This window comes from Myotis myotis, unplaced genomic scaffold (genome assembly GCF_014108235.1).
Source record: "Myotis myotis isolate mMyoMyo1 unplaced genomic scaffold, mMyoMyo1.p scaffold_m19_p_10, whole genome shotgun sequence".
Classification (NCBI taxonomy): domain Eukaryota; kingdom Metazoa; phylum Chordata; class Mammalia; order Chiroptera; family Vespertilionidae; genus Myotis; species Myotis myotis.
In genome coordinates, this window is record NW_023416314.1 from 65857038 (window position 1) to 65871925 (window position 14888).

General features: G+C 41.4%; 2 protein-coding genes across 2 annotated transcripts; both read right to left on the bottom strand.

The window, feature by feature from the left end:
• Positions 1–944: 944 nt before the first annotated feature.
• On the bottom strand, positions 945–1871 carry LOC118664062 (olfactory receptor 4P4-like). The gene has a single exon (XM_036323956.1). The coding sequence runs from the start codon at positions 1869–1871 to the stop codon at positions 945–947; it is 927 nt and encodes a 308-aa protein (XP_036179849.1).
• A 6971-nt stretch (positions 1872–8842) lies between these two features.
• Positions 8843–9769, bottom strand: LOC118664067 (olfactory receptor 4P4-like). Its single transcript, XM_036323961.1, has one exon. It carries the CDS (start codon positions 9767–9769, stop codon positions 8843–8845), a length of 927 nt encoding a protein of 308 aa, XP_036179854.1.
• Between the last annotated feature and the right edge of the window lie 5119 nt (positions 9770–14888).

Sequence of the window (14888 nt, forward strand, 5' to 3'; positions counted from 1 at the left end):
TTCCTGTTTTCAGTTGGCTATACCTGCTTCTTAGTTCAATCTTCTTTATTGCTTCCTAGTATCAGAGCTTGCCTGAGAGGAAAGGAGACAGATTTGCATTGTTGTAGAAAACTTGAGCATATGCCATTTGCATAAGGAGCACCAAGGATTAACAAAATGCACCCAGGAATATTTGCCCCTTTAGCATTGTGCCTTCTTAAGCTCAAGGCCTTACACAGGACGGAACATTTTCCATGTTGCTCATTTATAAAGAGCAACAATTTGTACACTCGTGGAGCATTTTAAAATGAAGTCATAAATACAGTCATAGAATTACATTGTGGGATTGAAAAAAGATGTTCATCATCCCACTTGAAATTCCCAATTACAGGAACACACCGCGATAGGGTACAAAGAGCTAATTACAATTACTGCTGTAAGTATAGTGCCAACAGTATAATTACATTGCATTGCACCTTTTAGAAGAGTGATTCGTTAATGTAAGGAGTTAAATATTCAGCAACATGTGAAAGTATTTTTATTGCAATGGAAACTCGAAAAAGAAAGTGTTTAGGACCTCCATCTATCTGTGAGAGGTGTCGCAGTCAAGATATCTGTTTCTGGGTGCAGGGCACAACTACCGAACCATGCAGTCTTTACAATTTCCCTGATAAAAGTGCTGTCATGCTCACTATGACTGAGATTATGATGGGCAGAATATTCCAAATGCCTGACATAAATTCCAGAATATCAGAGCTTCAGGGGACCTGGAGGTTGCCTGATCCACTCCACTGAACTCAGGCTTATAAAGGTAAAGGAAGAGAAGGAGAGTGGCTGAGGGACTTGTCTCTCAAGCCTGCGACCTTTGAAGGCAGCATGCCGCCTCTGGGTACCTGCTGTATTTGCTGACATTAACAATTCTGTACATACAAGGAGGCCTGCAATGGGCTCACACACCACAGTCTTCATTTCCCTTCCAATAATTTGTCTCGGCACCACACTTTCCTCATGGCATTCTTCATGTCCGTGTTTCTCAGCGTGTAGATGAGAGGGTTAAACATGGGGGCGATCATGGTGTAAAACAAGGCAAAGACCTTGTCATTATTGACAGAATCGGCTGTGGGGACATACGTGAAGATGAGGGGCAAGAAGAACATGAACACGACAGTGATGTGCGAGCCGCAGGTGGAGAGGGCTTTGCGGCAGCCCTCGGAGGAACGTGTCTTCAGGGTGGACAGGATGATGATGTAAGAAATTACCAAGGCAACAAAGGTCAGAATGGACAGCACCCCGGTGGTGGTAATGATCGCAATAATCATCAGGCTGGTGTCGGTACAGGCCAGCTTCAGCAGGGGGAATACATCACAGAAATAGTGGTCTATCTGATTGGGGCCACAGAAGGGAAGTTGGACAATAATCAATACCTGTAGGATGGAATGGATAAATGCCCCGATGACAGAGGCCATCACAAGGACATAGCACGCCTTTCTGCTCATGATGACCATGTAGTGAAGGGGTCTGCAGATGGCTACATAGCGGTCATATGCCATGGCCACCAAGATGAAGATCTCAGTGGCACCAAAAAAGTGTGCATAAAACATCTGGGCCATGCAGCTGTTGTAGGAGATAGTACTCCGCTGGGTCAGTAAGTCTGTGATCAGTTTGGGGGCCACCGTGGAGGTGAAGCAGACATCCATGAAGGACAGGTAGCTGAGGAAAAAGTACATGGGCTTTTCACTGAGGCAGCTGCCCCTGATGGTGACAAGAATGAGCAGGTTTCCTGAGAGAACAGCAATATAGCACAGCGAGAAGAGCACAAAGCAGGCAATCTTTGCATCCTCACCACTAAAAAGTCCCAGGAGGATAAATTCTGTGGTGTTGTCCTGTCCCATGGCTTCTGTGGGTTTGACCAGATAGAGGGAGGAAGTTAATATACCTGAAACACTCAACTTTCTGAAATTATTGACTTAAAAGTCACTGATCTAGTCAATAAATACGCATTGATCATTTATTATGATGCAATCACTATAATTGGTGCTAAGGGTAAGCAGTGTACAAAATAGGATCTCTATCTACAAGTACAGTGCAGTTCATTTGGACAAAAGAAGGTATCAATAAAAGAACAAATAATCAATTAATTGCAATCATGATAAATCCCAAGTCCCACATGTACCATGAACAACACAATGAATACTTAAAAGATGAAAAGTCCTTTTGCTGAAAAATTTTTGAGATGCAATTTTAGTATTATAACTTAAGAGTGATTTTTAAATCTGTTCTTCAAGGGCTGTGACATCACTATAATTCTCAGTCCTTTCCAATGACTAAACCTGTGCTAAATCCTGAAAGTACAGTATTGTCCTTAGACTTCAGTGAGCTCATAATTTTAAATATTGGACATCTGGGTGACAATCTCAGAAAGTGCTCATAGAACCTTTATACATTTTTTGAGGTAAAGGCCTTAAGCAAAGAAAAAGAAAAACCTCATAGACACAGACAACAGTTTGGTAATTACCAGAGGGAATGAGGGGTGGAAGGAGGTAGAAGAGGGTAAAGGGACGATAAATGGGGATAGAAGGAGATTTGGCTTTGGTGGTGAACACACAATACACTATACAGATGACACACATGTAGAATTGTACCTCTGAAGCCTATATAACTTTATTAACCAATGTCAACCCAGAAAATTCAAGAAAAGTTTTTTTAAAAAGAACCTTTTCATGAACATGTTTTTTAAGTGGAGGGAGAAAAAGAGCAACAAGCAGGTCTTTGGGGGGAAGTGTTGCTGCATTGTAGGGACTTTTAATGCATTTACCGCTACCTGAAATTGACCTTATTTCCCAGTTCACTTTCCAGTCTAACCCAGGAGTTCTCACCTTTTTTGTCCTTCAGTCACCCTTTCTGGTGCTTGCTTTTAGGACACACTCTTGAAGGAGCAAACTGCATCCAGAAATCCTTTTTCACTCCATCTGTTTCACCAAATTGCAGCTCCTTGAATTGAACCACTTTTTTTCCTTCCCAGGCTTACTGCACACTCATTGGCCCAAGTCCTTGGAATATTTTAGTTACAAGGAAGTGCTTCTTTGGTGCAAAATATTATACACCATCTCTTTTTACAAAACTTTTTACTAAGCAATACACAGAAAGGAAATTCCAAATGGCCAAAACATATATAAAAATATTCAGGGAAATGCAAACTAAACAGTAATGAAATACTATTCTCACTGATCAACTTCATAAAAGTACAATTTTAAGTCTGTTCATATAAAACTTTATGAGCACCTGAGCAAAACTATACAGAAAGCATTCAGAAGTGTGTTTGTTGAAGACTCATTTAAATTTGGAAGATAGAAGTGATCTAAATACCTGACAGTAGAACAGAAATAAGATGTGGTATGTTCTTATTATGGAAAAGTAGACAGAAATTTAAATTTTGGCTCCATATGACACATCTACCATGATACAAACCACTAATATCTATTTTGAGTATGAAGACAGATTTAGTCACAGGAAAGAACTGAAAATTATAGTGCCCTCATCACCCTTGAAGAACAGATGACCTCAGTGCTATTTTATAGATAAATGGATATCTATTTCCTCTCCAGGAAATAGGAATATTAGTATTCACGGATTCTTCCAGCTGCAAATAACTAATGTTTCCAATTCAAGTGATATACTAAATTATTTATCAATTAATGTATCAAAGTCATCAATTAATTTTCCATGTTTTACAATATTTATTCTTTTTATTATTGCTGTCTTCGTCAATTATTTGATCATTTTTTTAAACTCTTATAGTTTGTTATCATTGCTTTTCTATCTGAAGTAGAGTACAAAACACCACTATTTCTCATAGCCTCCTGTCCTAGCATCTAACAATCTCAAGTTTCAAGCCAGATTTCAAAAAAGCATTCCCCTTATTCATTTCCTGTTAAAACAGACCTCTTAAAATCATTTTGTAAACTATTAAAATGCCAATTTTGACATGAATTAGAAGCCCATAAAAGTTATAAAAGAAATAGTTACCAGGGAGATACATTTTTAGAACACATATTTATGGAAAATATAATTTCCTAAAAAAAGAAGCAGATAAGGATAGATTAATCCATAGCTACTCAAAGAACTAAGTTTACTTAGATTTGGACATTCAAAAGCAAAAAAGGAAGGAAAGAAAATATGGAAAAGGAAAAGAAAACATAGGAACTCACATATTGAATATCAGTTCATTCCAATCAATATCTGAAGGGAAATTCTTGTCTTCTTGAACTCATGCCAAAAAACAAAACAAAAAAATCTATTCTAAATCAAATAGATCTCTTAGGGGAGAAAGGCAATGAAAAAAGTCTCATGCTTTGTATCCAGCTTTCAAATTATATTTAAAATAAATATATTTTGAAAATTAACTTTCTGTATACACATAAAAGAAATGAGCATTATATCACAAACTGTTTGGGAAACGCCCAAAGCTCTCATCTTTTTTCCCTCCAACACAGTAATGAGCAGCAAGGCCCAGCTCCCTCAGTGCACAGGGCTTGGAGGCACCTGGGAAAGCTGCAGTCAGGAGTATTTAAGGGCATGAGAGGACCTGGGTGCCATCTCACAGGCAATCCCCGTGGTGATTCTTGGACAAGACCAGTGAAAAAAAACTGGTGATTTGAACTTGCTCTTGCTTCGACTTTACAAGTGTGCTGTCAAAGAAATCCTTTTAAATTGCTTCAAATATGTGATGTTAAGTATTAAATGTAAGTTTTATGGTCACTGACCAAATGGACTTAAAAGTAGCTTTATTACTTTCTATGCAGGGATAAACCCTAACACACTGATTATATTTCTTAAGAGCCTCCTTTTGCTTCCATGTCCAAGGCCAATATTTATTAACTAGAGGCCCGTTGCACGAAGATTCGCGCAATAGGTCTTCCTTCCCTTGGCTGCCAGCACCGGTTTTCCTCCGGCTCCTAGGAACCAGGCCTTTGGTCCAGCTGCAGCAGAGAAGCCAAGCCTCTTCAGTCTTCAGTTGTCTTCAGTCTTCGCTCTGTGCCTGCATATGCAAATTAACCCACGGGCAGCGTCTGGCAGGGACATCTGATGCTGCCCGCCCCGCCTTCCCCGGTCCCCGATTGGGGCCCACACACTTCGGGCAGTGTCTGGCGCTGCCCACCCCGACTCCCAAGGTCTCTGGTGACCCAGGCCCCAGCCCCTCCTTGAGCATCAGACAGCTCGGGCAGGAAGCTTGACTTCCTCCGTTACCGGGGCAACCCAAGCCTCCAGCTCCATGGCCCCTGCCATCTTTGTTGGGTTAATTTGCATACTCGCCCTGATTGGCTGGTGGGCATACCAGAGGTACTATCAATTTGAATGTTTTCCTTTTATTAGTGTAGAAGAGGCCCAGCACACAAAATTCATGTGCAGGTATGGTCCCTAGGCCTGGCCTGTGATCAGGGCCATCTTCCCCAGCTGCCCAGAGCTGGCCATGCCTCCCCCACCCAGCCCCTGGTTCCCCATTCGTCATTGGGTGATCAGTGCCTGATTGATGAGGGGAGGGACCAAGAGGTGCTCAGTGCACCTCATAGTGACTGGTCCAGTGGTTGTTCTGGTCATTCTGCTGTTAGGGTCAATTTGCATATTATCCTTTTATTATATAGGATTAGAGGCTCGGTGCCCAAAAATTTGGGCACTGGAGGGGAGGGGGGTCCCTCCGCCCAGCTTGCCCCCTATCACATACTGGGAGCACTCAGGGGATGTCCTACTCCCTGCTCCCTGCTCCCCTTGGGGAGCAGGCCTGAGCCACAGTCTGGCCTCCCTTTGTGGGATGCAACCAGGCTGATCAGGGAAAGGCACCAGCCCCATCACCCCACTGTTGCAGCCACTGTCAGTCACCACAGCCTCTAAGGTGTTTTCATCAACACGGACTCCAGTCCCTTCACCATGAAATAATGACAACTTTCTTTAGGCATTTTCAAGATGTGTGTTTCATAGGATATGACATTTCTTTCTTTCTTCCTTTCTTTCTTTCTTTCTTTCCTTCTTTCTTTCTTTCTTTCTTTCTTTCTTTTTTTACCCTCACCTCAGGATATGTTTCCATTGATCTTTAGAGAATGTGGAAGAGAAAATGAAAGACAGAGAGAAACATCAAAGTGAGAGGAACAATTTGGTTGGTTGCCTCCTGCATGAGCCCTGACCTGGGCCCAGGCCAGGGAGGAGCCTGCAACCTAGGTACATGCCCTTAGTCAGAATTGAACCCAGACCCAGCAGTGGGCAGGCCAACGCATTATCCACTGAGCAAAACCAGCTAGGACAGGATATGACATTTCTTAACCCTCCAGCAGCAGACCTCACTTTTTTGCTTCAGGAGTGTGTTAAAAAAAACCTAGATCACCTATTTGGATTCTTATTACCCAAGTTACTAAGAATATTACCAGTGGCATACAGGGAGCTTAGCCAATGAGTGGTCAGAGAAGGTGTTTCCTCTGTAGTTCACGACAATCGCCAGCTTGACACCCCCGGCCCAGGCCTGACACCTCTGGCCCAGGCTACAGGTCTGGGAAGGGGACCCCTATTTCCCCCTGATCACTGGCTCTGCCCTCATCCAGGCCTGACGCCTTGGCCAGAGGCATCGACCCCCATCACCCTCCAATCAATGATTGGCCCCTTGCCCAGGCCTGAGGCCTCCACCAGAGGTGTCAGGCCTGGGCAGGGGACACTCATCTCCCTCCCATGGCCAGCTCCACCCTCGCCCAGGCCTGATGCATCAGCGAGAGGCATCAGGCCTGTGCAGGGGACCACCAGACCCCTCCGATTGCCGGCTCCGCCCCCTGCCCAGGCCTGATGCCTCTGGCCCAGGCATCAGGCCTGGAAGAGGACCCCCACCTCCCTCCGATTGCCAGATAGGCCCCTTGCCCAGGCCTGACACCTTGACCAGAGACATCGACCCCCATGACCCTCCAATTGTCGGATTGACCTCCACCAGAGATGTCAGGCCTGGGCAGGGGACCCCTATCTCGCCCCCATCACCGACTTCTGGCCGGCTTCTGGGGCTTGTAGGGCCAGCCTGCGGCCCGACAAGTGGCAGGCAGGCGGCTTCTAGGGTCACACACGGAGGCCGGGATGGCAGCTCTTGCGCTGGCGGATGCGCTGTCCCCCCCTGCGTGCAGTATGCAAATTAGCAGCCATCTTTGTTGGAAGTTAATTTGCATATCGTGCTGGTTAGCCGATGGGAGGTGCAGGGAATGTACAGTCAATTATCATGTTTGTCTATTATCATGTAGGATTAGCATAGAATGTGGATTACATACACTTCAATAACGGGCTTATTAAAATAAGCATCTGAGTAAGACACCTACCCATACAGCTATAGACATTTCTGTTCATCTTCACCTTTCTGAATTGGATAATTCTACAAGGTCAACATCAAAATTAAACCCTGACTTGATCTACTTTTGTCTTTATCTCCTTGTCAATATACCTCATTATTTTACTTTCTCCACTTTAGCTCTAAGCGCCAGAATTTTTAAGGCAGGGTTTACACATGGCAGGGATTACACATGGCAGGGTTCTTTTGGAAGAGAGAAACTATTGTTAAAATCTTCATCAACCTAAGGCTAACCTCTGCAAATGCCATCCTCACCGGAAAACTTGGATTCCTGTTGCACAGAGGACAATAATACATGCAGTACATACAATACAATTTCTTAGTGGGGACTGTGGTGAAGAGGATGAGCATGAGAATACATAAGGTCGGTGTCTCTCATATTTGAAATCGTGGTGCCCCCACCCTCTAGACCCAGTTCCTCAGGTGTACATCGCGCTAATGGACAACCCTAGATAAGGTCAGAAGTTCATTCCAATTCACAAAGCTGGAGGATTCTTGCATAAATTAAGGAACCACATCAATGTACCAAAAAATGATGTTTGCCTATTCCTGTTTTCAGTTGGCTATACCTGCTTCTTAGTTCAATCTTCTTTATTGCTTCCTAGTATCAGAGCTTGCCTGAGAGGAAAGGAGACAGATTTGCATTATTGTAGAAAACTTCAGCATATGCCATTTGCATAAGGAGCACCAAGGATTAACAAAATGCACCCAGGAATATTTGCCCCTTTAGCATTGTGCCTTCTTAAGCTCAAGGCCTTACACAGGATGGAACATTTTCCATGTTGCTCATTTATAAAGAGCAACAATTTGTACACTCATGGAGCATTTTAAAATGAAGTCATAAATACAGTCATAGAATTACATTGTGGGATTGAAAAAAGATGTTCATCATCCCACTTGAAATTCCCAATTACAGGAACACACTGCGATAGGGTACAAAGAGCTAATTACAATTACTGCTGTAAGTATAGTGCCAACAGTATAATTACATTGCATTGCACCCTTTTAGAAGAGTGATTCGTTAATGTAAGGAGTTAAATATTCAGCAACATGTGAAAGTATTTTTATTGCAATGGAAACTCAAAAAAAGAAAGTGTTTAGGACCTCCATCTATCTGTGAGAGGTGTCGCAGTCAAGATATCTGTTTCTGGAAGCAGGGCACAACTACCGAACCATGCAGTCTTTACAATTTTCCCTGATAAAAGTGCTGTCATGCTCACTATGACTGAGATTATGATGGGCAGAATATTCCAAATGCCTGACATAAATTCCAGAATATCAGAGCTTCAGGGGACCTGGAGGTTGCCTGATCCACTCCACTGAACTCAGGCTTATAAAGGTAAAGGAAGAGAAGGAGAGTGTCTGAGGGACTTGTCTCTTCAAGCCTGCGACCTTTGAAGGCAGCATGCCGCCTCTGGGTACCTGCTGTATTTGCTGACATTAACAATTCTGTACATACAAGGAGGCCTGCAATGGGCTCACACACCACAGTCTTCATTTCCCTTCCAATAATTTGTCTCGGCACCACACTTTCCTCATGGCATTCTTCATGTCCGTGTTTCTCAGCGTGTAGATGAGAGGGTTAAACATGGGGGCGATCATGGTGTAAAACAAGGCAAAGACCTTGTCGTTATTGACAGAATCGGCTGTGGGGACATATGTGAAGATGACGGGCAAGAAGAACATGAACACGACAGTGATGTGCGAGCCACAGGTGGAGAGGGCTTTGCGGCAGCCCTCGGAGGAGCGTGTCTTCAGGGTGGACAGGATGATGATGTAAGAAATTACCAAGGCAACAAAGGTCAGAATGGACAGCACCCCGGTGGTGGAAATGATCGCAATAATCATCAGGCTCGTGTCGGTGCAGGCCAGCTTCAGCAGGGGGAATACATCACAGAAATAGTGGTCTATCTGATTGGGGCCACAGAAGGGAAGTTGGACAATAATCAATACATGCAGGATGGAATGGATAAATCCCCCAATGACAGAGGCCATCACAAGGACATAGCACGCCTTTCTGCTCATGATGACCATATAGTAAAGAGGTCTGCAGATGGCTACATAGCGGTCATATGCCATGGTCACCAAGATGAAGATCTCAGTGCCACCAAAAAAGTGTGCATAAAACATCTGGGCCATGCAGCTGTTGTAGGAGATAGTACTCCGCTGGGTCAGTAAGTCTGTGATCAGTTTGGGGGCCACTGTGGAGGTGAAGCAGACATCCATGAAGGACAGGTAGCTGAGGAAAAAGTACATGGGCTTTTCACTGAGGCAGCTGCCCCTGATGGTGACAAGAATGAGCAGGTTTCCTGAGAGAACAGTAATATAGCACAGCGAGAAGAGCACAAAGCAGGCAATCTTTGCATCCTCACCACTAAAAAGTCCCAGGAGGATAAACTCTGTGATGTTGTCCTGTCCCATGGCTTCTGTGGGTTTGACCAGATAGAGGGAGGAAATTAATATACCTGAAACACTCAACTTTCTGAAATTATTGACTTAAAAGTCGCTGATCTAGTCCATAAATACGCATTGATCATTTATTATGATGCAATCACTATAATTGGTGCCAAGGGTAAGCAGTGTACAAAATAGGATCTCTATCTACAAGTACAGTGCAGTTCATTTGAACAAACAGAGGGTAACAATAAAAGAACAAATAATCAATTAATTGCAATCATGATAAATCCCAAGTCCCACATGTACCATGAACAACACAATGAATACTTAAAAGATGAAAAGTCCTTTTGCTGAAAAATTTTTGAGATGCAATTTTAGTATTATAACTTAAGAGTGATTTTTAAATCTGTTCTTCAAGGGCTGTGACATCACTATAATTCTCAGTCCTTTCCAATGACTAAACCTGTGCTAAATCCTGAAAGTTCAGTATTGTCCTTAGACTTCAGTGAGATCATAATTTTAAATATTGGACATCTGGGTGACAATCTCAGAAAGTGCTCATAGAACCTTTATACATTTTTCGAGGTAAAGGCCTTAAGCAAAGAAAAAGAAAAACCTCATAGACACAGACAACAGTGTGGTGATTACCAGAGGGAACATGGGGTGGAAGGAGGTAGAAGAGGGTGAAGGGAGGATAAATGGGGATAGAAGGAGATTTGGCTTTGGGTGGTGAACACACAATACAATATACGGATGACACACATGTAGAATTGTACATCTGAAGCCTATATAACTTTATTAACCAATATCGAACCAAAAAATTCAAGAAAAAATTTTTTTAAAAAGAACCTTTTCATGAACATATTTTTTAAGTGGAGGGAGAAAAAGAGCAACAAGCAGGTCTTTGGGGGGAAGTGTTGCTGCATTGTAGGGACTTTTAATGCATTTACCGCTTCCTGAAATTGACCTTATTTCCCAGTTCACTTTCCAGGCTAACCCAGGAGTTCTCACCTTTTTTGTCCTTCAGTCACCCTTTCTGGTGTTTGCTTTTAGGACACACTCTTGAAGGAGCAAACTGCATCCAGAAATCCTTTTTCACTCCATCTGTTTCACCAAATTGCAGCTCCTTGAATTGAACCACTTTTTTTCCTTCCCAGGCTTACTGCACACTCATTGGCCCAAGTCCTTGGAATATTTTAGTTACAAGGAAGTGCTTCTTTGGTGCAAAATATTATACACCATCTCTTACTTCCTCTCTGCAACCTGATCTGAAATATATCACAAAATTGCTAAACTCAAAGTTCAGTTTTACAAAAAATAAATCCTACAGATTGATTAGCCTGTTTATGAAGGATTATAATGTTAATTGAACAATGTCTTTTACTTCATCTGAATTCCTATGAAATTGTTTTAGAAAAATGAACATTTGGCATACAAAGATAATTTTGATAGGATTTTAGGGAGTTCATGGATTTTTTTTATTTGAATTCCATCCATCAACCCCAAGTAATACCCTTGATCTAACTTCATGCAAAATCTCTGGAACTATCACAAAACTCCAATTGCAATTGTCCTGAACTGTAGTACCATTTGTTTAAAATAAACAATTAAAAGTTCTCTTTAACTGTGAGTTACCTATTCTAGCCTAAAAAATAGAATCCCTTACTTGAATATAGAATTATATTTAAATATATAAAAGGATTGCAATCATAAAAAGATATACCAGGTTTATGGTTAAGGAATAGCCATAAAAAAGATGTCAAATCTTTCCAAATTAAACAATACAGTCAATAATTAAAACAAAAATTCTGACAAAGTTTTTTGTAAAATTTGAAAAGTTGGTTCCAAAGTTCAGAAACATTCATATCCAGAATAGCTAAGCTTACTTTTTAAAGGAAGACAGAAGAAGGTAGGCATTACTTCTCAGAACAGAAATATGTTATCAAGCTATGGCAACGAAAGAGTTGTTGATAGAGACACAACAGTGGACTTAAAGGCAGTCAATAAATAAACACATAAATATACTGGAATTCATTCCATGTTTAAGTTGGGATTCCAAACTGATGTGAAATAATGGACTTATTGGTAACTGATGTTAGGACTTTGAATCTCCTTCTAGAGCAGCCTCAGGCAAAATAAGGCCCGCGGGCCGGATCCGGCCCATTTGAAATGAATAAAACTATTGAAAAAAAAGACCGTACCCTTTTATGTAATGATGTTTCCTTTGAATTTATATTAGTTCACACAAGCACTCCATCCATGCTTTTGTTCCGACCCTTGGGTCCAGTTTAAGAACCCATTGTGGCCCTCCAGTCAAAAAGTTTGCCCACCCCTGTAGAGGAACAAATATATTCCTCAAAGGCACAAAAAATTATGTTCTATATGGCTGAAGATGCAAATGTATCAAGTAAAATAAGAAAAATATTTAAGAAAAATTTAGAATGGGTTTATATCTTATGTAGGAACATTTCTTTAAGCAAAGCACAAAAGGCAAATTTGTAAAATATATATAATATGTCTAAAATTTCTGTGACAAATTCCATTTGAATCAAAATTTGTAAAAGTGGCAAAATGGGAGTATTTATGAATCCTGTAAATCAATAATATATAACTAAGTAACCAATTTTTCTAAAACAGCAAAAACTTTTACTAAGCAATATACTGAAGGGAAATTCCAACTGGCCAAAACATATATAAAAATATTCAGGGAAATGCAAACTAAACAGTAATGAAATACTATTCTCACTGATCAACTTCATAAAAATACAATTTTAAGTCTGTTCATATAAAACTTTATGAGCACCTGAGCAAAACTATACAGAAAGCATTCAGAAGTGTGTTTGTTGAAGACTCATTTAAATTTGGAAGATAGAAGTGATCTAAATACCTGACAGTAGAACAGAAATAAGATGTGATATGTTCTTATTATGGAAAAGTAGACAGAAATTTAATTTTTGGCTCGATATGACACATCTACCATGATACAAACCACTAATATCTATTTTGAGTATGAAGACAGATTTAGTCACAGGAAAGAACTGAAAATTATAGTGCCCTCATCACCCTTGAAGAACAGATGACCTCAGTGTAATTTTATAGATACATGAATATCTATTTCCTCTCCAGGAAATAGGAATATTAGTATTCATGGATTCTTCCAGCTGCAAATAACTAATGTTTTTAAATCAAGTGACATACTAAATTATTTATCAATTAATGAATCAAAGTCATCAATTAATTTTCCATGTTTCACAATATTTATTCTTTTTATTATTGCTGTCTTCGTCAATTATTTGATCATTTTTTCAAACTTTTATAGTTTTGTATCATTGATTTTCTATCTGAAGTAGAGTACAAAACACCACTATTTCTCATAGCCTCCTGTCCTAGCATCTAACAATCTCAAGTTTCAAGCTAGATTTCAAAAGAGCATTCCCCTTATTCATTTCCTGTTAAAACAGACCTCTTAAAATCATTTTGTAAACTATTAAAATGCCAATTTTGACATGAATTAGAAGCCCATAAAAGTTATAAAAGAAATAGTTACCAGGGAGATACATTTTTAGAACACATATTTATGGAAAATATAATTTCCTAAAAAAAGAAGCAGATAAGGATAGATTAATCCATAGCTACTCAAAGAACTAAGTTTACTTAGATTTGGGCATTCAAAAGCAAAAAAGGAAGGAAAGAAAATATGGAAAAGGAAAAGAAAACATAGGAACTCACATATTGAATATCAGTTCATTCCAATCAATATCTGAAGGGAAATTCTTGTCTTCTTGAACTCATGCCAAAAGACAAAAAAAAAAATTTATTCTAAATCAAATAGATCTCTTAGGGGAGAAAGGCAATGAAAAAAAGTCTCATGCTTTGTATCCAGCTTTCAAATTATATTTAAAATAAATATATTTTGAAAATTAACTTTCTGTATACACATAAAAGGAATGAGCATTATATCACAAACTGCAGGGGAAACGCACAAAGCTCTCATCTTTTTTCCCTCCAACACAGTAATGAGCAGCAAGGTACTGCTCCCTCAGTGCATGGGGCTTGGAAGCACCTGGGGAAGCTGCAGTCAGGAGTATTTAAGGGCATGAGAGGACCTGGGTGCCATCTCACAGGCAATCCCCGTGGTGATTCTTGGACAAGACCAGTGAAAAAAAACTGGTGATTTTAATTTGCTCTTGCTTCGACTTTTCAAGTGTGCTGTCAAAGAAATCCTTTTAAATTGCTTCAAATATGTGATGTTAAGTATTAAATGTAAGTTTTATGGTCACTGACCAAATGGACTTAAAAGTAGCTTTATTACTTTCTATGCAGGGATAAACCCTAACACACTGATTATATTTCTTAAGAGCCTCCTTTTGCTTCCATGTCCAAGGGTAATATTTATTAACTAGACGCCCGTGGAACAAAGATTTGCACAATAGGTTTTCCTTCCCTTGGCTGCCAGCACCGGTTTTTCTCTGGCTCCTAGGACCCAGGCCTTTGGTCCAGCTGCAGCAGAGAAACCAGGCCTCTTCAGTCTTCAGTTGTCTTCAGTCTTCGCTCCGTGCCTGCATATGCAAATTAACCCAAGGCACATCTGCTGGCGGCATCTGATTCTGCCCGCCCTGCCTCCCGTGTCCCCAATTGGGGCCCAGACCCAGCAGGTGGCATTTGGTGCTGCCCACCCGCCTCCCCAGGTCCCGGGTGACGCAGGCCCCAGCCTGTCCTTGAGCAGCAGCCAGTGCAGGCAGGATGCTTTGCTTCCTCTGTCACCTGGGGCAACCCAAGCCTCCAGCTCTGTGGCTGCTGCCATCTTTGTTGTGTTAATTTGCATACTCGCCCTGATTGGCTGGTGGGCATAGCAGAGGTATGGTCAATTTGCATTTTTCCCTTTTATTGGTGTAGAAGAGGCCCAGCACACAAAATTCATGTGCAGGTACGGTCCCTAGGTCTGGCATGCGATCAGTGCCAGCGGCCCTGCACCCGGCCCTGCCCCCCACCTCCACCCACCCCCCGGTTCCTCATTCGCCATTGGGTGATCGGTGCCTGATAGACGGGGGAAGGGACCAAGAGGTGGTCAGTGTTCCTTATAGTGACTGGTCCGGTGGTTGTTCTGGTCATTCTGCCATTAGGGTCAATTTGCATATTACCC